The 24,416-nt window shown below is 39.7% G+C and overlaps 1 protein-coding gene and 1 long non-coding RNA gene across 3 annotated transcripts; one reads left to right on the forward strand and one right to left on the reverse strand.

The window, feature by feature from the left end:
• The first annotated feature begins 15,824 nt into the window (after positions 1 to 15,824).
• On the forward strand, positions 15,825 to 24,083 carry Fatp3 (Fatty acid transport protein 3). 2 transcript variants are annotated; one of them, XM_018012382.2, is made up of 4 exons: positions 15,825 to 15,973; positions 19,494 to 19,740; positions 21,083 to 22,535; positions 22,737 to 24,083. In XM_018012382.2, coding segments are annotated over exons 1-4 (2,010 nt in total). In that variant the 5' UTR covers positions 15,825 to 15,972; the 3' UTR covers positions 23,046 to 24,083. The 2 variants fall into 2 exon arrangements, with proteins under 2 accessions (XP_017867871.1, XP_089325931.1); XM_089469805.1 differs by lacking the exon at positions 19,494 to 19,740.
• LOC149268891 (uncharacterized) lies at positions 16,543 to 17,254 on the reverse strand. The gene is made up of 2 exons (XR_016270245.1): positions 16,864 to 17,254; positions 16,543 to 16,796 (listed from the first exon to the last, which is right to left on the reverse strand). It is a non-coding gene; the product is annotated as an uncharacterized LOC149268891 (long non-coding RNA).
• Positions 24,084 to 24,416: the final 333 nt, after the last annotated feature.

Genomic DNA, 24,416 nt, shown 5'->3' on the forward strand with positions numbered 1-24,416 from the left:
TTTTTTTAGTTTCTCGTACCATAAAGCATATATATGAATGGTTGGCTCTGTTTCAGATGACAGTTTGTCAGAACAATCTTTGAATGGTTTTAGAAATGGAATTAAACATTCCATTAAAGCAAAATCAATATCTGCTATACGTTGTAGTTGATTTTTTGTTAAAAGTAACATTTTAATTTCTTCCTGAACTTCCCAAATGCTTTTAAGCATAATGAAAACTGAATTCCAACGCGTTTTAATATCTTGTTTTAGTGATTTGCTCAGTTTTTTGTTAAGCTCTGAATGCTTAAAATATTAAACAAAATTTTTTGAGTTTTCCAATAAGGTCTTAATTTTTTCAACGGGATTCTTTTCTATAACGTCGTCCATGACTAAGTTCAAGTTATGACAGGCGCAAGAAAGTCTCTTATAAGTGTTGAAAGCGGCAACTACGTTAGCTCCATTGTCAGTAACAATAACACTACTCCTTAAACTACTTTCTAAATTATACTCAAGCAATATATACTTCACTTGCTCTAAAATGTTAACGCCAGTTTTTTTTTTTTTTCCTCTACAAATTCTTTTACTCCTAATATTGACGTTTTTAAACAAAAGGATATAATGTGCACTTAAGCAAAGAAAGCTTCTCTGGGTAACCTAGTCGGTCCACATGTCGGTAGTGAATGCCATGTGTTTGACAAGTTAGTAGTGAGCAGATCCTTTAACTTTAACTTTTTCGGGACAGAATCAGATCATGGGAGTCGCGCGTTCCGTACTGGGCGCCTATGTTCAATATAGCTTGAACATAATTACGAAAACCAGTTCCTATAAATTTAGCAAAGATTAACATTGATGAATATAACAAAAAATTAACTTTTACCTACCCTAAGTTACGTTTAATGGCAACAAGTCTTTGGGTACAAAATCCAGTTGTTTTTTAGCTAAATTATCTAGAACATTCTTCGGAACAGCCTTCGATGCAAAGTTTAACAATGGTTGATTGGGTGGAGGCATTAAAGTGCATTTGTGCCGATCAAGTGTTGTGGTGCCATTTTTGGCCCTAAAAGCCAAAACAAGCTTGCATTTGCAGCAGCACACAAAATCAAGAGGCTTTCCATCGAATTCGACAATCTTGAAAGTTTTCCAAACATCACTCTTTCCAGAAGAATTTTCTATCAATTTGTATATATTGTTATTGGCACTAATTGCTCTTTGCACTTCAAATATTGTTTTAACACACTCATTATTATTAGCGTTCATTTTCTTTCACAATGCCTATGCTTTTAATCGTAATGACAATTTTATAGAGATCATCGATACCAAAATTAATCGTATGTGTACACGAAATCAGGTATAGCAAATGTTCAAATCTTTAACGGAATATTACGTTGCTACATTTTCTAAACAGCGCACCAATCTTATTGATTTTGTTGTCAAAATGCTGAAATAAAATTAAGACTTTTATTTCCGTCTGCGGAGATCGACTTTTTTTACAGTTTTATTTAAATTTAAATGCATAATAATTACTTAATTTGCAAGCGCACACAATGTTATCGATGTCGAAAGCAATCCTGTTTTTGCAGGCAAGCACAGTGCGCCTGCAAATTAAACAACTTATTATGAATTTTAAATTTTAATAAAACAGTACAAATTTGTTAGGGTAAATCGGATTAACTTAGTCTAACCCGCAACCGCCCGCACCCAGCCCAAAATTAGATTTTTCAGCCCATACCCACGGGTAACCGCGGGTGCCCAACACGCATGGGCTGCAGTGTGCGCTTACTATGAGAACTTAATTGCTTAATAACTTTTTTTGTGGACGTACGATCTTTATGAAACTTTCAGATTATGATTATAACATGGATATGCATGTAATTGCCAAAACACAAGTTAGTATTTGAAATACGCTTTTTACAAAAGTGAGGGTGAGGGGGTGAATTTAGAGGTGGGGGGTAAATTTTAACAAAAACCGAAATTGTATAAATTGCATATAAGTATAAATTAAAAATTTGGAGACTATAGCAATAAAGGTGTAGAAGATATAATTTTATAACTGGTTTTCGATAAGGGTTTTTATCGATAAAAAAGATCGGGATGAGTTATCGATTTTTAATGATAAACTCGATATCCGCGCTGTAATTACGAACATTTTACAAAAAATTTGAAGTCTCTAGCTCTTATATTTTCTGAAATCGACGCGTTCATAATTACGGACAGACGGACAGACAGACGGACAGGGCCAAATCAACTCAGCTCGTCGCCCTGATCAAGAATATATATACTTTGTGGGGTCTGCCACGCCTCCTTCTGCCTGTTACATACTTTTAACAAAACCATTATACCCTGATTTCCCATTTTCAATGGGTTCAGGGTATAACAAGTAAGAAAACTCTAGTCGAGAGTGCTCGACTAGATACTACCCTGAACCCAACAAATAAAAATGTCCATTAGTATGGCTGAAATTTCAATTTCGATGTATTTAAAAATATAAATAAAATACAAACTCATTTAATAAAATATAAAAATATTTTGAAACAATTAAAAAAGTTATCATCAGTTGCACCCCGATCGGGATTCGAACCGCGACTTCTCGATCGAGCGTCATGCAGCTAGCACACTAGGCCACCCCACTCCTGCTAGTGGCGCTGGCAAAACTCAAATAAATTCACTGCTGCTGCGCCATCTACCAAAACTAAACGAAACTAACAGCTGATGAGATTCAACGAATGTTTCTGTTGTAGCTGCTGCACGTGCGTTTGTTAATTGGCCAAATATTTGATTATTTTTTATTAATTTTTGACTGAACGGAATTTAATGAATCTTTCAGCATATGATCTACATATTATATTGAATATTTGAGAAATTTAAAAAAAGGAAAAATCATTCACAATTAGCTATAGTGGCATCTGATTTGAACTTGAATGTTTTTACTCGATAAAAACATAACGGGATGATTTATCGAATTTTAAAAGCAAACTCGACGTCCGCGCTGTATATACGGTCATTTAAAAAAAAAAAAATTCAAGTCTCTAGCTCTTATATCTTCGGAAATCGACGCGTTCAAACATACGGACAGACGGACGGACGGACAGACGGACGGACAGACAGACGGACAGGGCCAAATCGACTCAGCTCGTCGCCCTGATCAAGAATATATATACTTTGTGGGGTCTGCCACGCCTCCTTCTGCCTGTTACATACATTTCAACAAAACCATTATACCCTGATTTCCCATTTTCAATGGGTTTAGGGTATAAAAAGGTCAGATTTCCGTATTGAAGATGTTTGGAATGCTCGACCAGGAGATACCCTGAACATAGGGCTGTCATCTGTTCTGAATATCGGGACATGTTTCGCTTTTGAAGATGTCCCGTATCACGATCTGACACGAAGTTGTCCCGGTTTTCTACCGTTTCGATAAAAAAGAAAACATGTAAGAGCGTTGCAACCGGGCGTTACCGACTACAGAATACTCATTCACATCCCACCAGCAATTTAGTAGTTAAGTTTCGCTCTAATACTGTAGGAAATGCAGAAAATGCCCCTTAATAATGCTAACGGTACCCTAACTGCAAAATTTGAATGTGAAAATTACAGTGTATTTTTCGATGAGGGGCGTGGCCCTAAAGAGGCATAAACATTATTTTTGGGTTATCGATAGAGGAGGTTACTAGTAACTCAACTATCAAAATTTGAAGCTTCTGGCAATTATACTTTAGGAGATGTAAACTTTTGCGGTTTGTCACGCCCCCTGTGGGCGGACCTATATCCGTCGAAGCTTTTTGGTCTTGGGTGGTCAGCCGAGTATATATACAAAATTTGAGGTCTCTAGTATTATTAGTATCAAAAATATAGCAGAATAAAAAAAAAATTACTATATTTTCAGGTCCGATTTTTCACGCCCGTAATGAGCGTAGCCATATATTTTCTCATTAATCTTTATAGAATCATAACATTACCTTACGTGAAAAATTTCAGCATGCTAGCTGTAAATCTATAGGAGATAAAGTTTTATCCGATTTGCGACGCCCCTAATGGGCGTAGATATATCCGCCATAGCACAATGCAGATAGCGATAGGGTTTTCCCTTACTGGTGAAGAAGGTTAAAAACATACTTTTTGCTGAATTTTATTTTGTGGACAGAGTTGCTTAAAGTTATATAAAGAATTGATGGATAAAAGAAATGTTAGTGTGTTGGTAAAAATTGGCTGTGTGGAGATCAATAATTCTACTCCTATTTTATAATATTAACAGTTTCAAGTCATATGGACCATTCTGGCACTGGCTTTAAACTCCCACAGTCCAGTCTGTTGACTGTAACAGTACAGTAAGGCAAACTGTCAAGCGCGGTGGCTGCTCTCTTTTTGTTTAAGGGAGAATAAACAAAGATTGTGCTGGGACTCTTGGTTTTAATCGATAGCATAACGTTTCGGGATAGTATCTGAACGAATACACTTGACTTTGTTGGTGTTTAGTTTCGTATTGATTCTTTATTCTGTTGGGCCCGGGTTTTTATACCCAGACTCATGTATAATTTTAACCATTAAATCTAGTGCGTCTATTGCTGAGTGTGTAAGGCTCAGTATTGGTCGATTACATATTCTTAACTTATCGCGTAGTTTGTAAGACTCCGCATTGGCTTATTAGCTATTATTATTTTATTGCTGAGTTTATAAGACTCCGCGTTGGCTTATTAGCTATTCTTATGCTATCGCTGAGTTTGTAATGCTCAGCGCTCGCCTCTTACGTATTCTAATCGCTAAGGGTCAGGGTCATAATTTGTGCCCAGTTTGACAGTTCACACTTGAAACATATGTCATTTATTTTATGCTAGTTGTCGAGTTCATAGCGCGTACGTTCCCCTACTTATCATATTTCTATGTTCATGCATGTGTATGAACAGTATCTGATCACTTTACAAAAGAATTTGGGAGAATTAAGTGAACATATGGGTTTTACTACTGAAAAATGCAGAACAATGACTTAAAGAACACGTCTAATTTGGTCAAAAGGTGGATAATATGGCAAGGATTCAAGTCCCTGAAGTGTCCTGAATATTCTTCAGACATGAATATGATTGAAAATATATGGAGTCATTTGAAATCGCAGCCTCCAAGGTGGCTCCAAGTGGAATGATAGAGCTATGGGATAGGAACAAGGACATTTGGTCATACTAACAAAATAAAACAAGTAGGAACGTTGCAGTCGGGCGATACCGATTGAAGAAGACTCATTCACAGCCCAAACGCTGTCAACCAGAGTATATAGTGCAATTTTCAAGTCTAGTGCGCAACAAAAAACAGGGCATGATCCCATTAAAATTGGAAAATCATCGATAGCTATTCCTATGATCATTGCAACATTGCATTTAAATTACATACATATATAATTTATACAATTTTAACTTTTAATAATATATATTAACATCCATATACTGGATACCGGCTTCAAGCTAGCAGCAGATCAGCGCGATTTTCCTATACATGTGCACACGCTCATCGTCTATTCTATGCGTACAGACAGAAGCGCGCCTTTTCTCACATTCTTAGAATTTTTATTGATTTCTGGATTTTCTAGCCGTTACTGTAGTTTTGTCAGATAACGCTCTCTTAATAAGCTATTCTATTTTAGCAACTAGCGGGTTAAGCAAAGCAGTGGCGAGTAGGAGGTTCGAACCTCTTCGGGGTTATTATTATTTTTTTTTTTTCATACATATATCTTTTTTATAAAATAGATATTTTATTGGGAAGGTGCGAGCTTGACTAAATGGCACTTAATACTTTTCTTTTTCTTAGCCGAATAATTTTATAAGTTTAAATTTTTACTCAAATACATACATATGTATATATGTATATTTGTAAACCTGCACGCATAGCATCAAGCAGTCCAGCCTTATACACGCGCTCATTTGTATGTGTGTATGTACTATGTACACATAAATGCGTACTCTAGCATATTCTAAGATTGATTGATTGAATGATTTGTCTGCATTGCTACACGGCAGTGCACTGCAGTGTTATTGTGAGATCACAAAAATCACAAAATTGCTAAAAGTTGCATAATTTTCTTTTAAAATAGCTATATTTGTGGCTAATAGCAATTTAAAAAAAACAAGTAAGAAAGCTCTAGTCGAGACTACTCGACTACGAGATCCCCTGAACCCTTGGAGTAATAGCTATTTCAATAATTTTTCGCGTGTTTCAGCTTACACAAGAAACACGCACGCACGCACACACACACACACATACACACACACATACACACACACATACACACACACACACACACACACACACACACACACACACAAACACACATACACAAACATTTACATACATATACACACACAAGCATAAACACACATGGGCGGCAGTGAGCGGTTACTATGAGAACTTAATTGCTTAATAACTTTTTTTGTGGACGTACGATCTTCATGAAACTTTCAGATTATGATTATAACATGAATATGCATGTAATTGCTAAAGCACAAGTCTCTAGTATTTGAAATACGCTTTTTACAAAAGTTAGGGTGAGGGGGTGAATTTAAGGGCGAGGGGTAAATTTTAACAGAAACCGAAATTGTATAAATTGCATATAAGCATACATTAAAAATTTGGAGACTGTAGCGATAAAGGTGTAGAAGATATAATTTTATAACTGGTTTTCGATAAGGTTTTTTATCGATAAAAAAAGATCGGGATGAGTTATCGATTTTTAATGATAAACTTGATATGCGCGCTGTAATTACGGACATTTTAAAAAAAGTTTGAAGTCTCTAGCTCTTATATCTTCTGAAATCGACGCGTTCATACATACGGACAGACGGACAGACGGACGGACGGACAGACGGACAGACGGACAGACAGACGGACAGGGCCAAATCAACTCAGCTCGTCGCCCTGATCAAGAATATATATACTTTGTGGGGTCTGCCACGCCTCCTTCTGCCTGTTACATACATTTCAACAAAACCATTATACCCTGATTTCCCATTGAAAATGGGTTCAGGGTATAAAAATTGCAAACTCAAATTCAACAAGTAAGAAAGCTCTAGTCGAGACTGCTCGACTACGAGATCCCCTGAACCCTTGGAGCAATAGATATTTCAATAATTTTTCGCGTCTTTCAGCTTACACAAGAAACACGCACACACACACACACACAGGCACGTACGCACACACAGGCATACATACACACACACGCATACAGACACACATACACACACACGCATACATACACAAACGCATACACACACACATACACATACACACACCCACATACACAAACACATACACACACATACACAAACACATACACACACATACACAAACACATACGCACACAAGCACCCACGCATAAACACGCATGGGCTGCAGTGTGCGCTTACTATGAGAACTTAATTGTTTAATAACTTTTTTTATGGACGTACGATCTTCATGAAACTTTTAGATTATGATTATAACATGGATATGCATGTAATTGCCAAAGCACAAGTCTCTAGTATTTGAAATACGCTTTTTACAAAAGTGAGGGTGAGGGGGTGAATTTAAGGGTGGGGGGTAAATTTTAACAAAAACCGAAATTGTATAAATTGCATATAAGCATACATTAAAAATTTGGAGACTCTAGCAATAAAGGTGTAGAAGATATAATTTTATAACTGGTTTTCGATAAGGTTTTTTATCGATAAAAAAAGATCGGGATGAGTTATCGAATTTTAATGATAAACTTGATATGCGCGCTGTAATTACGGACATTTAAAAAAAAAATTGAAGTCTCTAGCTCTTATATCTTCTGAAATCGACGCGTTCATACATACGGACAGACGGACAGACGGACAGACGGACAGACGGACAGACAGACGGACAGGGCCAAATCAACTCAGCTCGTCGCCCTGATCAAGAATATATATACTTTGTGGGGTCTGCCACGCCTCCTTCTGCCTGTTACATACATTTCAACAAAACCATTATACCCTGATTTCCCATTGAAAATGGGTTCAGGGTATAAAAATGCTAGATCTAGCAACTTAATGGCTAAAATGGCAGCACTGAGTGCACTGGCTTTTCTTTGCTTTGTGGCGTCATAACAATAATGTGATTTTGTTTTAACTACTGTTGATCGAAACGACGCGGTGGTGCTGTAGGCTGAAGCGCCGACGATCTTTATTTTAGCTATTTTGACATGAACATGCTATTTTAGCTTTTTATACCCTGAACCCATTGAAAATGGGAAATCAGGGTATAATGGTTTTGTGAAAAGTATGTAACAGGCAGAAGGAATCATCGCAGACCCCATAAAGTATATATATTCTTGATCAGGACGACGAGCTGAGTCGATATAGCCCTGTCCGTCCGTCCGTATGAGCAAAAGGATCTCAGAAGATATAAGAGCTAGAGAGCTGAAATTTGGCATGCATACTCGTGTATACCATAGGCAGTACGAGTTTGCTTTATTTTTTTCGATAACTCATCCGATAACTTTTTTATCGAGAATAATCGAAAAATCAGCATTGTTTTTTCAGCCTAATTTGGACACTTTTAGACCTGGAGACTTCAAATTTGCGTTGTATATAAAGTTAATCGATACAAAGATTTTGTAATTTACAGATCTTGGATGCCACGCCCCCTTCTCCCTCAATTTGAAAAAAACGCATTTCAAGTACTAGAGACTTTGGAATGTTCACATATATTCACCATATGATTACACTCTAAAAATTTAATTAAGATCGCATGTCTACAAAAGAAATTATTCGACAAATAAATTCTCATAATATTGCCCACACTGCAGCGCAGCCCAAGCGCAGTCGCTGCTTACTGCGCAGTTAGCAGAGCGCAGGCTTATGCGCGCGTGTGGATGCATGTGTATGTATGTGTGTAAAAGAAGTGCAGAATGATTAGAATATCAGCTTAGAGGGTTCAGGTTATCTCCTAGTCGAGCAGTCTCGACTAGAGCCTTCTTACTTGTTATATATCTTTTCCGCCTTCACTTCGTCTTTGACAAGAGGGAGCTTAAGGTCTTTGTGGATATCATAATTGGTCATACACCAACGAGCACCTGTAATTGTTCTGAATGTCATAGACTGGTATCGCAGCAATATTTCTATGTTTGAGTTGCTTGCTGTTCCCCATAGCTGCATCGCATAAGTCCAAACTGGGTTCAGGACAGTCTTATATAGCCGTATTTTATTTTCAAGGCTTAGCTGTGATCGCGGACCTAGGAGCCAGTACATTTTCTTTGTCTTAGCTTTCAGTTGAGCTTGTTTTGCTTTTATATGCTGTTTCCAGGTAAGCCGGCGGTCCAAGTGTACTCCCAGATATTTCACAGTTTCGCTAACTGGAATGGTAGCGCCATTCAGTGGAACTGTGGGACAGATTCCGCGTCTGAGCGAGAATGTGACTTGCACAGACTTTTGGACGTTCACCACTATTCTCCACCTTTTTAACCATACTTCAATTAGACCAAGTTCTTCTTGAAGTAGGTTGGCTGCAACAGTTGGGTCATTGTTCGTAGCAATGATTGCGGTGTCGTCAGCATATGTTGCTATCTGAACAGCATTTGTACTAGGCAAGTCTGCTGTGAAGACAGTGTACAGAACAGGGCCTAAAACACTGCCTTGACGGACTGCAGCATCAACAGTGCATATAGTGGACGATGCATCCTGTTCTTGAACATAGAACATCATGTTTTTATACCCTGAACCCATTGAAAATGGGAAATCAGGGTATAATGGTTTTGTTGAAATGTATGTAACAGGCAGAAGGAGGCGTGGCAGACCCCACAAAGTATATATATTCTTGATCAGGGTGACGAGCTGAGTTGATTTGGCCCTGTCCGTCTGTCTGTCTGTCCGTCTGTCCGTATGTTTGAACCCGTCGATTTCCGAAGATATAAGAGCTAGAGACTTCAAATTTTTTGTAAAATGTTCGTAATTACAGCGCAGATATCGAGTTTATCATTAAAAATCGATAACTCATCCCAATCTTTTTTTTATCGATAAAAAACCTTATCGAAAACCAGTTATAATATTATATCTTCTATACCTTTATTGCTAGAGTCTCCAAATTTTTTATATGTGCTTATATGCAATTTATACAATTTCGGTCTTTGTTAAAATTTACCCCCCATCCTTAAATTCACCCCCTCACCATCACTTTTGTAAAAAGCGTATTTCAAATACTAGAGACTTGTGCTTTGGCAATTACATGCATATCCATGTTATAATCATAATCTAAAAGTTTCGTGAAGATCGTACGTCCACAATTAAGTTCTCATAGTAAGCGCACACTGCAGCCCATGCGTGTTTATGCGTGGATGCTTGTGTGTGTATGTGTTTGTGTATGTGTGTATGTGTTTGTGTATGTGTGTGTGTATGTAAGTGTGTGTATGCGTTTGTGTCTGTATGCGTGTGTGTGTATGTATGCCTGTGTGTGCGTACGTGCGTGTGAAAGACGCGAAAAATGATTGAAATAGCTAACACTCCAAGGATTCAGGGGATCTCGTAGTCGAGTAGTCTCGACAAGAGCTTTCTTACTTGTTATACCCTGAACCCATTGAAAATGGGAAATCAGGGTATAATGGTGTTGTGAAAAAGTATGTAACGGGCAGAAGGAGGCGTGGCAGATCCCACAAAGTATATATATTCTTGATCAGCGCGACGAGCTGAGTCGATATAGCCCTGTGCGTCTGTCCGTCCGTCCGTCCGTATGAGTGCGTCGATCTCAGAAGTTATAAGAGCTAGAGAGCTGAAATTTGGCATGCATACTCGTGTGTACCAAACGCAGTACGAATTTGCTTTATTTTTTCGATAAATCGCCCGATAACTTTTTTATCGAGAATAATCGAAAAATTGATTTTGTTTTTTTTTAGCCTAATTTGAACATTTTGAGACCTGGAGTCTTCAAATTTGCGTTGTATATAAAGATAATGGATACAAAGATTTTGTAATTTACAGATTTTGGATACTTAATTTGTAAAAAATGCATTTCAAGTATTAGAAACTTGTGCTTTGGAATGTACACACATATTTACCATATAATTACGCTCTGAAAGTTTCATTAAGATCGTATGTCTACAAAAGAAATTATTCAACAAGTAAACTCTCATAATATTGCCCACACTGCAGCGCAGCCCAAGCGCAGTCGCTGCTTACTGCGCAGTTAGCTCAGGTTTATGCGTGCGTGTGGATGCATGTGTATGTATGTGTGCATAAAATAAGTGCAAAATGATTAGAATATCAGCTTGGAGGGTTCAGGGTATCTCCTAGTCGAGCAGTCTCGACTGGAGCTTTCTTACTTGTTATACCCTGAACTCATTTTCAATGTATGTAACAGGCCCAAGGAGGCGTGGCAGACCCCATAAAGTATATATATGCTAGATCAGCGCGACGAGCTGAGTCGATTTGGCCCTGACCGTCTGTCTGCCCGTCCGTCTGTCCGTATGTATGAACGTAAAATGTCCGTAATTACAGCGCTCATATCAAGTTTATCATTAAAAATTGATAACTTATCCCGTTCTTTTTTTATCGATAAAAAACCTTATCGAAAACCAGTTATAAAATTATATCTTCTACACCTTTATTACTAGAGTCTCCAAATTTTTTATATGTGCTTATATGCAATTTATACAATTTCGCTTTTTGTTAAAATTAACCCCCCACCTCTAAATTCACCCCCTCACCCTCACTTTTGTAAGAAGCGTATTTCAAATACTAGAGACTTGTGCTTTGGCAATTACATGCATATTTATGTTATAATCATAATCTGAAAGTTTCATGAAGATCGTACGTCCATAAAAAAAGTTATTAAACAATTAAGTTCTCATAGTAAGCGCATACTGCAGCCCATGCGTGTTTATGCGTGGGTGCTTGTGTGTGTATGTGTTTGTGTATGTGTGTGTATGTGTTTGTGCATGTGTATGTATGTGTTTGTGTATGTGTGTGTGTATCTGAATGTGTGTATGGGTTTGTGTCTGTATGCGTGTGTGTGTATGTATGCCTGTGTGTGCGTACGTGCGTGTGTGTGTGCGTGTTTCTTGTGTAAGCTGAAAGTTCAGGGTTCAGGGGATCTCGTAGTCGAGCAGTCTCGACTAGAGCTTTCTTACTTGTTTTTTTATACCCTGAACCCATTGAAAATGGGAAATCAGGGTATAATGGTTTTGTTGAAATGTATGTAACAGGCAGAAGGAGGCGTGGCAGACCCCACAAAGTATATATATTCTTGATCAGGGCGACCAGCTGAGTCGATTTGGCCCTGTCCGTCTGTCTGTCCGTCTGTCCGTATGTATGAACGCGTCGATTTCCGAAGATATAAGAGCTAGAGACTTGATTTTTTTTTTAAATGACTGTTTATACAGCGCGGACGTCGAGTTTGCTTTTAAAATTCGATAAATCATCCCGTTATATTTTTATCGAGTATAAACATTCAAGTTCAAATCAGATGCCACTATAGCTAATTGTGAATGATTTTTTTTTTTTTTTAATTTCTCAAATATTCAATATAATATGTAGATCATATGCTGAAAGTTTCATTAAATTCCGTTCAGTCAAAAATTAATAAAAAATAATCAAATATTTGGCCAATTAACAAACGCACGTGCAGCAGCTACAACAAAAACATTCGTTGAATCACATCAGCTGTTAGTTTCATTTAGTTTTGGTAGATGGCGCAGCAGCAGTGAATCTATTTGAGTTTTGCCAGCATTGCTAGCAGGAGTGGGGTGGCCTAGTGTGTTAGCTGCATGACGCTCGATCGAGAAGTCCGCGGTTCGAATCCCGGTCGATGCAACTGATGTTAGTTTTTTTTAATTGTTTCAAAATATTTTTATATTTTCATAAATGAGTTTTCTATTTATTTATATTTTTGAATACACCGAAATTGAAATTTTAACTATACTTTATGTGCGTTTTTAATAGTTTGGTTATTCTAGCAGATTCTTAGAATCACATCAGCAGTTAGTTTCGTTTAGTTTTGGTAGATGGCGCTGCAGCAGTGAATCTATTTGAGTTTTGCCAGCACCACTAGCAGTAGTGAGGTGGCCTAGTGTGTTAGCTGCATGACGCTCGATCGAGAAGTTGCGGTTCGAATCCCGATCGATGCAACTGATGGTAATTTTTTTTAATTGTTTCAAAATATTTTTATATTTTATTAAATGAGTTTGGTATTTTATTTATATTTTTAAATACATCGAAATTGAAATTTCAGCCATACTAAATGAGCATTTTTATTTGTTGGGGTCAGGGTAGTATCTAGTCGAGCACTCTCGACTAGAGTTTTTTTTACTTGTTTTATATTCATTTATTATGTGTTTGTGTATGTGTATGTGTGCGTGTGTATGCGTGTGTGTGTGTGTGTGTATGTGTGTCTGTATGCGTGTGTGTGTGTATGTATGCCTATGTGTGCGTACGTGCGTGTGTGTGTGCGTGTTTCTTGTGTAAGCTGAAAGACGCGAAAAATTATTGAAATATCTATTGCTCCAAGGGTTCAGGGGATCTAGTAGTCGAGCAGTCTCGACTAGCTTTCTTACTTGTTTTATCTGGTAAAACCAAATGAAGTTGATATAGAGTTGATCGACAGCAAAATTACTCCATTTTTAGGATGTTAAGAAAATGCATTTTCATACTTATTCACGAAAGTGAATTATTATACTTATTATACGAGAATGAATTAATATATTGGTTTTGTGCAATGTCCGTCTTGCTGTAAGTCCGCCTGTCTGTCCGTCCGTCTGTCCGTATGAACGCAAACGCTATTGGCGCTATTGAAACTATACACTTGAAATTTGGAACAATTACTCGTGTATATCTCCGATTTATAAAGTGTTAAAATTTTCCCGATCCGCCCACTAGGGGTGTGGCAAATCGGAAATTGCACATTCCGATTTGTGTATATATTAGTTGAAAAGCTACATGTAGATCCGCGTCGATCCGATATGACGGATATATCTACGCCCATTAGAGGGTTGGCAAATCGGACTTAAGATATAGATTTTTTTAATTCTGCTATATTTTGGACACTATTGATGCTAGAGACCTCAAATTTTGTATATATACTCGGGCTGATCACCCAAGACCAAAAAGCTTCGACGGATATATGTCCGCCAACGGGGGGCGTTGCAAACCGCAAAAGTTTATAGATCCCAAAGTATAATAGCTAGAAGCTTCAAATTTAGATAGTTAAGTTACTAGTCAACTCCTCTATCGATAACCGAAAAATAATTTTTACACCTCTTTAGGGGCGTGGCATTTCGACAAATACTCTGTAATTTTCACATTTTTTAGCGCAAGCATTCAAATTTTGCAGTTAAGGTACCGTTAGTTCGTTCTAAGAACTGACAAAAAATGAGTTGTCTACGCCCAGTACGGGCGTGGCAAATCGGGAAAACTTAATTTTCTACAGTATTAGAGCGAAACTTAGCTACTAAATTCCTGGTGGGATGTGAATGAGTATTCTGCAGTCGATAACGACCGACTGCATCGTTCTTACTTATTTAAATATTAAACAGCCAAACGCTATATTATATTCCCTAATTATTTAAGGTAAAGCGCGTTGAGGACTGTAGCCCACACCCGCCCCCAAAAAAAGCCAGGCTCACCTCTAATTCAGGGTACAATCATCACTGTCTACTACTCTGGATTGAAAGCCAATATAATCTTTTATCTCACGAAGTGACGGCTAAAATTTATAATGATCATTAAATAATAAGTAAGAAGACTCCAGTCGAGACTGCTCGACTAGGAGATACCCTGAACACTCTAATCTGATATTGTAATCACTCTGCACTTCTTTTCGGCACACATACATACATACACACGCACGTATTAGAACGTGCTCTAACTGCGCAGTAAGCAGCGACTGCGCTTAGGACGTACAATCTGAATGAAACTTTCAGAACATAATCATAATGTATGTACATTCCAAAGCTTAAATCTCTAGTTCTTGAAATATGCCTTTATATAGGGGTGGGGGGTGTTTTACAACAAAAATCGAAATTATATAAAATACATATAAGTCTACATTTAAAATTTGGAAGCTCTAGCTCTAAAGGTGTAGGAGATATAAATTAATAACTAGCTTTCGATAAGGTTTTTGATCGATAATAAAATATCGGGAGTATTTAACAATATATAGAGAAAAATTCGATATGCGCGTGATATACACAAATCTAGAAAAAAAATTTCGTCTATAGCTTTTATATCTTCTAAGATCGACGCGTTCATACATACGGACGGACAGACGGACGGATGGACAGACAGACGGACAGGGCCAAATCGACTCAGCTCGTCGCCCTGATCAAGAATATATATACTTTGCGGGGTCTGCCACACCTTCTTCTGCCTGTTACATACTATTAACAAAACCATTATACCCTGATTTCCCATTTTCAATGGGCTCAGGGTATAAAAATAAAAGTTCTCTTCGTTACGTAGCGTTCAGTTGAAGCACTGGAGAAAATAATTTTTTAATATACTCGTCCACAAAACGTATAGAAAGTATATAACGTATGTATTAAAGTATAAATCGGTTCTCTCCATGCCTGTCTTTCTATCCATCGGTCTGAAATTCAACTTGTATGTAAGATTCAATAGAGGCGAGAGATATTTGGATCTACCATAACGAGTAAAGGTTAATAGTTTACCTTTTCTCTCTGCTATATTGATTTACGGTCTGTCACCCACTTATACCTCGAACAAGTATTGCACAGTCAGTCTCTCCCGACTACTTTGCCAGCACTAGTTTCTAATTGAAACTCTCTCAAACAGTTTTCGCTCTCATGCACTGCTCTCCGTCAGCTGGTTTGGCTGGCTGATAAATAAATAGAACCGACAACGCTATGGTCCCGCTCAGAGATCGCTCAGTTGTTATTAGTTGTTGCAGTCGACTAGAACGTATCGTTGTTTCGTTCGCCAAGTGTGTCGTTACAACTGTGGTCGTGTTTGTGCTTGCTGTCGCGATTGCTGTTATTGTGGGCGCCGTGACGTGAATTGTCTCAAAAGTATGTCAACTGATACATAGTGCGATAGCATTAAAAACTGCAACTGCAAGCCAGAGTTAAAAGTGAATTGACGTCTCATTGACAACTGCCTGGCTACATGCGCACAGCAATGCCAGCAGATCAAGCCCAGAGTCAAAGTCAGGTCCACGTAGTCATCAATCGCCTATTCACACTCAAGCCAAGCTAAAGAAGTCCAAGTCTTAGCCAAGTAGCCAACTAAGCCTGCGCGTGCAGAACTGTTTACTGTTTTGTGCGTCGCATACTTAATAAGTCAAGGTCCCAGCCCCTGACATAGATGCCAAGGCACACATCAAACCCATACCCACACACATACCTAAGCAATCGCACACATACAGTTACATTAAAAAACACATTCATATTTATGTTTGACGCGCATGCTAATTGGCACAGCGAACAGTGGACAAGAATCGAAATTACTACACACAATTTCCGAAAATTTCGTAGAATACAAAAAAAATCTCTGGAAATGTGTATATGCATAAATAATAATACTTAATTATGCTATTTCGTATCTTACTAAAAATCCATCATCAAAATAAATATGGAAATAGAGAGAAAGTATTTATAATTTAATCTGCATACATACATACTTACACAAAAACAAAAAACAAAAAAAAACAAAAAAAAATGGGGCCCACTGTGCGGAATCTGCCATATCTGGCATCTTAGCAGTAACAATGAGCTTTGTGTGTTGTTGCTGTTGCTTTAACGGGTGTTTATATCGTCTCGTTTTTATTGTCTCTTGTGGCTGTTGCTGTTAGTTCTGTCGCTCGATATCCTTTAACCTCTCAACGCTTCTTAACTAATTAATTAATAAGCTATATAATCAGTAATTTCGATTAATTAGATTCAGGTTGCTTTTCTCATACATGAACTAATCACTTTGCTATTGCACATATATGCTAATAAATGTTCCATATACTCCTCTGTTAAGCCATTGTTTCATGCTATCAAAATGCACGTACACATGTGTATGCAGCTGTTTTTGTTGGGTTTTTTTTTTTTTTTTTTTTTTTTTAAATGTTCCATTGCGTTTCATTTGGCAGGCACATTGAATGTGATATCAGCTGTTTTAAGGTCCATGGCTGGCTCAGCGCCTGTCTTTGAGTTCACTTGCCCTGATCTCGCCTTCTACTACGGATTGCTTTTTAAAGTGTTCCATGATAATGATTCCTTCTTATATATTAACAACACAGATATATTAATATATTGTGTTAGTTATGTAAATGCCTTAGCTAATTCAATATACAATTCATTCTGTTTTGATTAGCGAAACTAAATTGATTAGGTAATACAAATTTCAATTCAACAATTCACGACTGAAGATTCCTTGTTTAGTTTGCTTAATATTATATCAATAAAATCCGAAGAAATGTAGAGTACTACGTAGAGCCTATATTCCAATAATTGAGCGATTCTTCAATACATGTGTATATACATATGAACATAGGTACTCACCTCAATATAGGAGTAGGGAGTAAATCGAAAATCCATAAAGTACATATGATATATCTATATTTGAAATTTGGCGACTCTAGCTTTAAAGATGTATCATTACTGGTTTTTGATAATCGTTTTTAATTGATAACAAAATCACGGGTCAAGCTAAAAACTTATATTGTTAGATATACATAGGTTAGCTTCACTGTAGTGCTTATAGATTTTAACGCCCAATATAACACGTCTCATTTGTCTTTGGAAACCCCACCTAGAAATCAGTGGGTCTTCCATCGACAGTAACTAGAGCTTTTTATACCCTGAACCCATTTTCAATGGAAAATAAGGGTATAATGGTTTTGTTGAAATGTATATAACAGACAGAAGGAATCATCGCAGACCCCTTAAGGTTGATATATTCTTGATCAGGGCGACGAGCTGAGTTGATTTAGCCCTGCCCGTCTGTCTGTCTGTCTGTCTGTCCGTCCGTCCGTCCGTGGATATCGAGTTTTGCTTTAAAAATCGATAACCACTCCCGATATTTTTTTATCAATTAAAAACCTTATTGAAAATCAGTTATAAAATTATATCTCGTACGACTTTAAGGTCTTTTAAGGTCTTCAAATTTTCAATGTAGATTTATATGCAATTTACAATTTCGCTTTTTGTTAAAATTTACCACCCTTATATCCACCCCCTCACCCACATATATGTAAAAAGAGTATTTCAAATACTAGAGACTTGTTCTTTGGCAAATGCATGCATATTTATGTTATGATAATAGTCTGAAAGTTTCATGAAGATAGTCCATCCACAAGAAAAGTTATTAAACAATTAAGTTCTCATAGTAAGCGCACACTGCAGCCCCTGCGTGTTTAGGCGTGGGTGTGTGTGTGTGTGTGTATATGTGTGTGTGTGTTTGTGTGTGTCTTGTGTAAGTAGAAAAACGCGAAAAATGATTGAAATAGCTATTGTTCCAAGGGTTCAGGGGATCTCGTCGAGCAGTCTATCTTACTTGTACCCTGAAATGTATGTAACAGGCAGAAGGAGGCGTGGCAGACTCCACAAAGTATATACATACATATATTCTTGATCAGGGCGACGAGCTGAGTTGACTTGGCCCTGTTCGTCTCTGTGTCCGTCTGTCCGTATGTTTGAACGCGACGATTTCAGAAGATATAAGAGCTAGAGACTTCAAATTTTTTAAATGACTGTATGTCAGATGCCAGTATAGCTAATTGTGAATGATTTTTGATTTTTTTAAATTTGTCAAATATTCAATAAAATATGTAGATCATATGCTGAAAGTTTTATTAAATTCCGTTAAGTCAATCGACGTTAAAAAATAATAAAATGTTTGGCCAATTAACAATCGCACGTGCAGCAGCTACAGCAGTCTTCGTATGCGTATGCACACATACATTCAAAATTCTTCTAGAACATTCTTAGAATCTGCTAGATGGCGCTGCAGTAGTGAACCAATTTCTGTTTTGCCAACAGACCTTTGAAATGTACGGTGGCGTAGTGGCGTAGCGGCGTGACACTCGATCGAGAAGTCTCGGGTTTCAGCCCCGAGCGCGCAATTGATGTTAATTTTTTTTTAATTGTTTCAAAATATTTATATACATATTTAACTAATTGGGGTTTCTATTTCATTTATATTTTAGTCATACTAAATGTGCATTTTGATTAGTTTTGTTCAGGGTAGTATCTAGTCGAGCACTCGACTAGAGCTTTCTTACTTCTTAGTTAATCTGAATGTTTGTAGCGAGTTCCCCACATTTCTATAATGTTTGGCAATAAACCATATCAGGGCAGCCCGATCCGATAAAAGGCGCGCTAGACACATGAGTACATATATGCGATAAAGAGTGAGCGAGAGAGAGAGAGAGAGAGTGAGTGAGTAAGAGTGCTTGAGAAATTCAGATTGCTCGCTCACTCAGTGTCAGTCGAGCGTTGCAAAGAGAAGTATAACTCTCGTGACGGTATCGAGTTAGATTTTAAAAAACTGCCAGTTCATATATTTACCTGTTATTTAATAATGAAATATATCTATGACAAGTGAGCGAGTGTGAAACACATCGTGATCCTAAGGAGGAAGAAAAGGCAATGGAGATATTGCTAGAGCTCAATTTAAAACAGAAGCTGGCCACACGATTGGGCATTCTGCTGGCAGGATTCATCGTCTTTGGACTCTTCTGCTGCGACAGCGCCTTGGCCAGCCTGACGCTGGGCGCCCTCTTGGCCCTAATGCTGCGCAATCCCACAAATATTTTTGCATTCGTAATGACCTGTCACAGGGATATCATGTGAGTAAATGTAGATCCATAAATTTCTTGCGAAACGACAAATTCGACATACAAAGTACTTCAAAGTGATGGTCTATCAAATTAAATTGTGATTGTGACGCAGAGAGAGTTAGTTCAGCTCTTTCACGGCAGTCAGATAGTGTGGGACTGCCGCGTGGATTAGATTAGGGCACTATATATGATATAGATATGTATACACTTACACATATATTTCAAATCGATCTGAATGTAGACTTTAAGATAATTTAATTTTTGATTCTCAGCTAATTAGTTTAGTTTATTACTTCGTTTCTTATAAAAATATTAATATATGTATATATATACTTCATTTTCTGTGTTTCAGTCTCCCTGCTTTTCCTATGATTATTGGAATTGAATTGCATTCCAAGCCATAGTTTTATACCCTGAACCCATTTTCAATGGGAAATCAGGGTATAATGGTTTTGTTGAAATGTATGTAACAGGGAGAAGGAGGCGTGGCAGACCCCACAAAGTATATATATTCTTGATCAGGGTGACGAGCTGAGTTGATTTGGCCCTGTCCGTCTGTCTGTCCGTCTGTCCGTATGTATGAACGCGTCGATTTCAGAAGATATAAGAGCTAGAGACTTCAAATTTTTTTTTTGAATGTCCGTAATTACAGCGCGCATATCAAGTTTATCATTAAAAATCGATAACTCATCCCAATCTTTTTTATCGATAAAAAACCCTTATCGAAAACCAGTTATAAAATTATATCTTTTACACTTTTATTGCTAGAATCTCCAAATTTTTAATGTATGCTTATATGCAATTTATACAATTTCGGTTTTTGTTAAAATTTACCCCCCACCTCTAAATTCACCCCCTCACCCTCACTTTTGTAAAAAGCGTATTTCAAATACTAGAGACTTGGGCTTTGGCAATTGCATGCATATTCATGTTATAATCATAATCTGAAAGTTTCATGAAGATCGTACGTCCATAAAAAAAGTTATTAAACAATTAAGTTCTCATAGTAAGAGCACACTGCAGCCCATGCGTGTTTATGCGTGTGTGTGTGTGTGTATGTGTGTCTGTATGCGTGTGTGTGTATGTATTCCTGTGTGTGCGTACGTGCCTGTGTGTGTGTGCGTGTTTTTTGTGTAAGCTGAAAGACGCGAAAAATTATTGAAATATCTATTGCTCCAAGGGTTCAGGGGATCTCGTAGTCGAGCAGTCTCGACTAGAGCTTTCTTACTTGTTTAAAGTTGGTATTTGTTATTTATTAAATTATTCCCTCAGAAAAGCTAGAACATCCATTGTTGGGGTTCGTGTAAATCTCTAAAACAATATTTTGATTCAGAATACCCTAACTTTTCAGCGCATTTCAACGCTTTGTTGCCCTTAACTTTTACCTGCTGCGCAAGGATCGCAAGGGATGCACCGTGGCCCAGTGCTTCCAGGAGCAAGCCTTCAAGCATCCGGAGAAGATATGCTTCTTGATGGGCGATCATCAGCTGAGCTTCAGGGAGGCGTTGCGGCTCAGCGAGCAGGTGGCGGGCTACTTCCAGCAACGCGGACTGCAGCGCGGCGACTGCGTAGCGTTGCTGATGGAGACCCGCGTGGAGTACACTTGCCTCTGGCTGGGTCTTAGCCAACTGGGCGTCATCACGGCACTAATTAACTCGAATCTGCGCGGTGACTCTCTGCTGCACTGCATCCACGTTTCCAAGGCCTGCGCCCTCATCGTGGGTTGCGAGCTAAGTGACGTCCTGCAGTCGCTGCCCCCCTTGGAGCTGTCCATCTATCAGTACTCGGATGTGGACCTGCCAGCCCTGCTGCCAGGCGCAACTGACTTGAGAAGCGCCCTGGCCGCCCAGCAGCCACTACCTCTGACTCGTAGCCCGCAATGCAACGCCCGGGATAAGCTGCTCTACGTCTACACGTCCGGCACCACGGGCCTACCCAAGGCGGCGGTCATCACGAACCTGAGGTTTCTGTTCATGGCGGCGGGCGCATTTTATATGCTGCGAATGAATCGCGACGACGTGATATACAATCCTCTACCTCTCTACCACACGGCCGGCGGAATCGTGGGCGTCGGCAATGCCCTGCTCAATGGGTCCACCGTGGTGCTGCGCAAGAAGTTCTCCGCCTCGAATTTCTGGAGCGACTGCAGTCAGTACAACTGCACCGTCGCCCAGTACATTGGCGAGCTCTGCCGCTACCTCCTCGCAACGCCCTACAAGCACGCCCCGCAAGAGCCGCTACACCAGCTGCGCCTCATGTACGGCAACGGGCTGCGGCCCCAGATATGGGCGCAGTTCGTCTCTCGCTTCGGCATTCCCCACATCGGGGAGATCTACGGCGCCACCGAGGGCAACTCGAACCTGATCAACATCACCAACCGCATTGGCGCCATCGGCTTTGTGCCCGTCTTCGGGCGCAGCCTCTATCCCGTCCAAATACTCCGCTGCGACGAACTCACGGGCGAGCCGCTGCGGAACGCTAAGGGCCACTGCATGCGCTGTGCCCCCGGCGAGGTGGGTCTGCTGGTGGGTCAGGTGGATGCGCGGCGGGCGATCAGCGCCTTCCACGGCTATGCGGACAAGACGGCCTCCGAGCAGAAGCTACTGCGCGGGGTCTTCAGACCGGGCGATTGCTACTTCAACTCGGGCGACATGGTCGTCTGCGACATACTCGGCTATTTTTACTTCAAAGATCGCACCGGTGACACCTTCCGATGGCGAGGCGAGAACGTGGCCACCCAAGAGGTGGAGGCCATCATCACCAACTGCATTGGGCTCAGCGACTGCGTGGTCTACGGCGTGCAGGTAAGTCAACCGGAAAAGAAGCAAGCTAAAAGTGGGTAGCCAAATGCCATCTATAAATAAGTCGCAAAGGCACTCTGAGAGAAGGCCGGCCAAAAGACTTGTTAATAGCTACTAATTTGGCCAAGTGGGATGCATTTTGATTTCAAATTCATTTTGATAAAGTGAGATTAATTCAAATTGTAATCCGATTTCCTATTGCAGATACCCCATGTGGAAGGCAAGGCCGGCATGGCGGCGATTGTGGATCCATTGAGAAAAGTCGACATGGAATACCTCTCCATTGGGATTCGAGGAAGCTTGCCGCCCTATGCGCGGCCGCTATTCATTCGGCTCCTGGACGAGATACCCCGCACGGCCACCTTCAAGCTCAAGAAGCGGGAGCTCGCACTGGAGGGCTACAGCCCGGAGCTAATTAGGGACCCCATCTACTTTCTGAATCGGGATGGGGTCTACCGTCAGCTCAGTAGGGAGCAGTATGCGTCGCTGCAGGCAGGCACTGCAGGGCTCTGAGGGGCTCCATAAGGAGAGCGCCGATCCGCTCACTTAGCCTTAAGCTCATTCTGGCTCGCACAAACACCCACTCATATCTCTAGGGGCAAGCAGTTACTCGCAAATGTATTCGAACACTTAAAGAAACGACTGATGAAACTTTAGCCAAAGCCGAGCGCGTTTCATTCCCATAACTTGGCCATAAAAATGGCAGCTGAATCGATAATGGCTGCCAATACATTTCCGGTGGCTGCAACTTGGTGGCGCAGCCGGCGCTGTGGTGGGGCGACAGCGACTAAGAGCCGCAGCACGCAAGACAGCGCCAGCGCCGGCCAAGATATATCGAAAGTGTTAAATCCCCAAGATTAAGTTCTTGCTCATTGGCAGCTGCTGTGGCTGTTTTGGTTGTTGCTGCTGTTGCTACTATAGTTGCAACATTAACGCCATTTCCGTTCGCTATCGCCAGCTGCGACGCAACAACGGCGACTCCGAAGCCAGCAACGTTTGCCGTCCTCTAAGATAAACGATGTGCAAAATCCATACAAACAACAACAGCAAACCAGCTGCAGTCGAAGTTTGTTGTTGTTGCTGTTGTTGTTGTTGCTATTGCTATTTGCTAGTTGGAGTTGCATCCGCAGGCAGCGCTGCCAAAGTCGCAGCCGCAAACATCGCTGCCACCAATATCGATGGCGAAAAAGTTGTGGCAGGCAATCATAAAAAACGAAGAAATTCCAACCAAAGCCGCCGTACTTCCATGAAATTTGTTGCCAGTCGGGGGCTGCCAAGAGGGCTACCCTGGGGGAGGCGGCGTGTCAGTGAGGGCAGAGCTTAAGTTCGCCATATTCGTAAAATGTACAGAAACCCTATATCATGGCTCTGAGCCGTAAAGAGATATTCGACGACCATAACATACTTAAATCAGATCCATTCCATTAGGATACAGGATAAGTTTTACCGTCTCCTTGTGCGATGATACATGTGTTGCCGTTATCTATAAACAAAGCTTTAGAACAGCACAACAATTCTGCGACCAATTTAAATAAAGAGCGGCTTATAAAATACTTGAGTTTTTAATAGGCTCCACTCATCATCCTATGTTTGGCTGACAGTTTAGATACATATTAATGAGTCAGGTTATTAAAGTCATCTCTTTCGGTCTGCCTCTAAGTTTACTTGTTTGAATTTAGATTTCATGATACACCAGCCTATGTAGTCCAGTCGCTCCAAAAGATCTCGCGACACTCCCCAACTATCAACTGCCCTATCAACAATCCGTGAATGTGCCTCGCACAAGCATAAACATCTTCGCAGCAGCAACAACATACTAATTTCCGCCAATGCGAGCATCAAAAGTGCGCATAAAGTTGCATTGGCAGGCAGAGCGCTGCCTGC

Source organism: Drosophila arizonae, chromosome 5 (assembly GCF_054131065.1).
Source record: "Drosophila arizonae isolate 15081-1271.41 chromosome 5, UAZ_ARI_1.0, whole genome shotgun sequence".
Taxonomy (NCBI): Eukaryota; Metazoa; Arthropoda; class Insecta; order Diptera; family Drosophilidae; genus Drosophila; species Drosophila arizonae.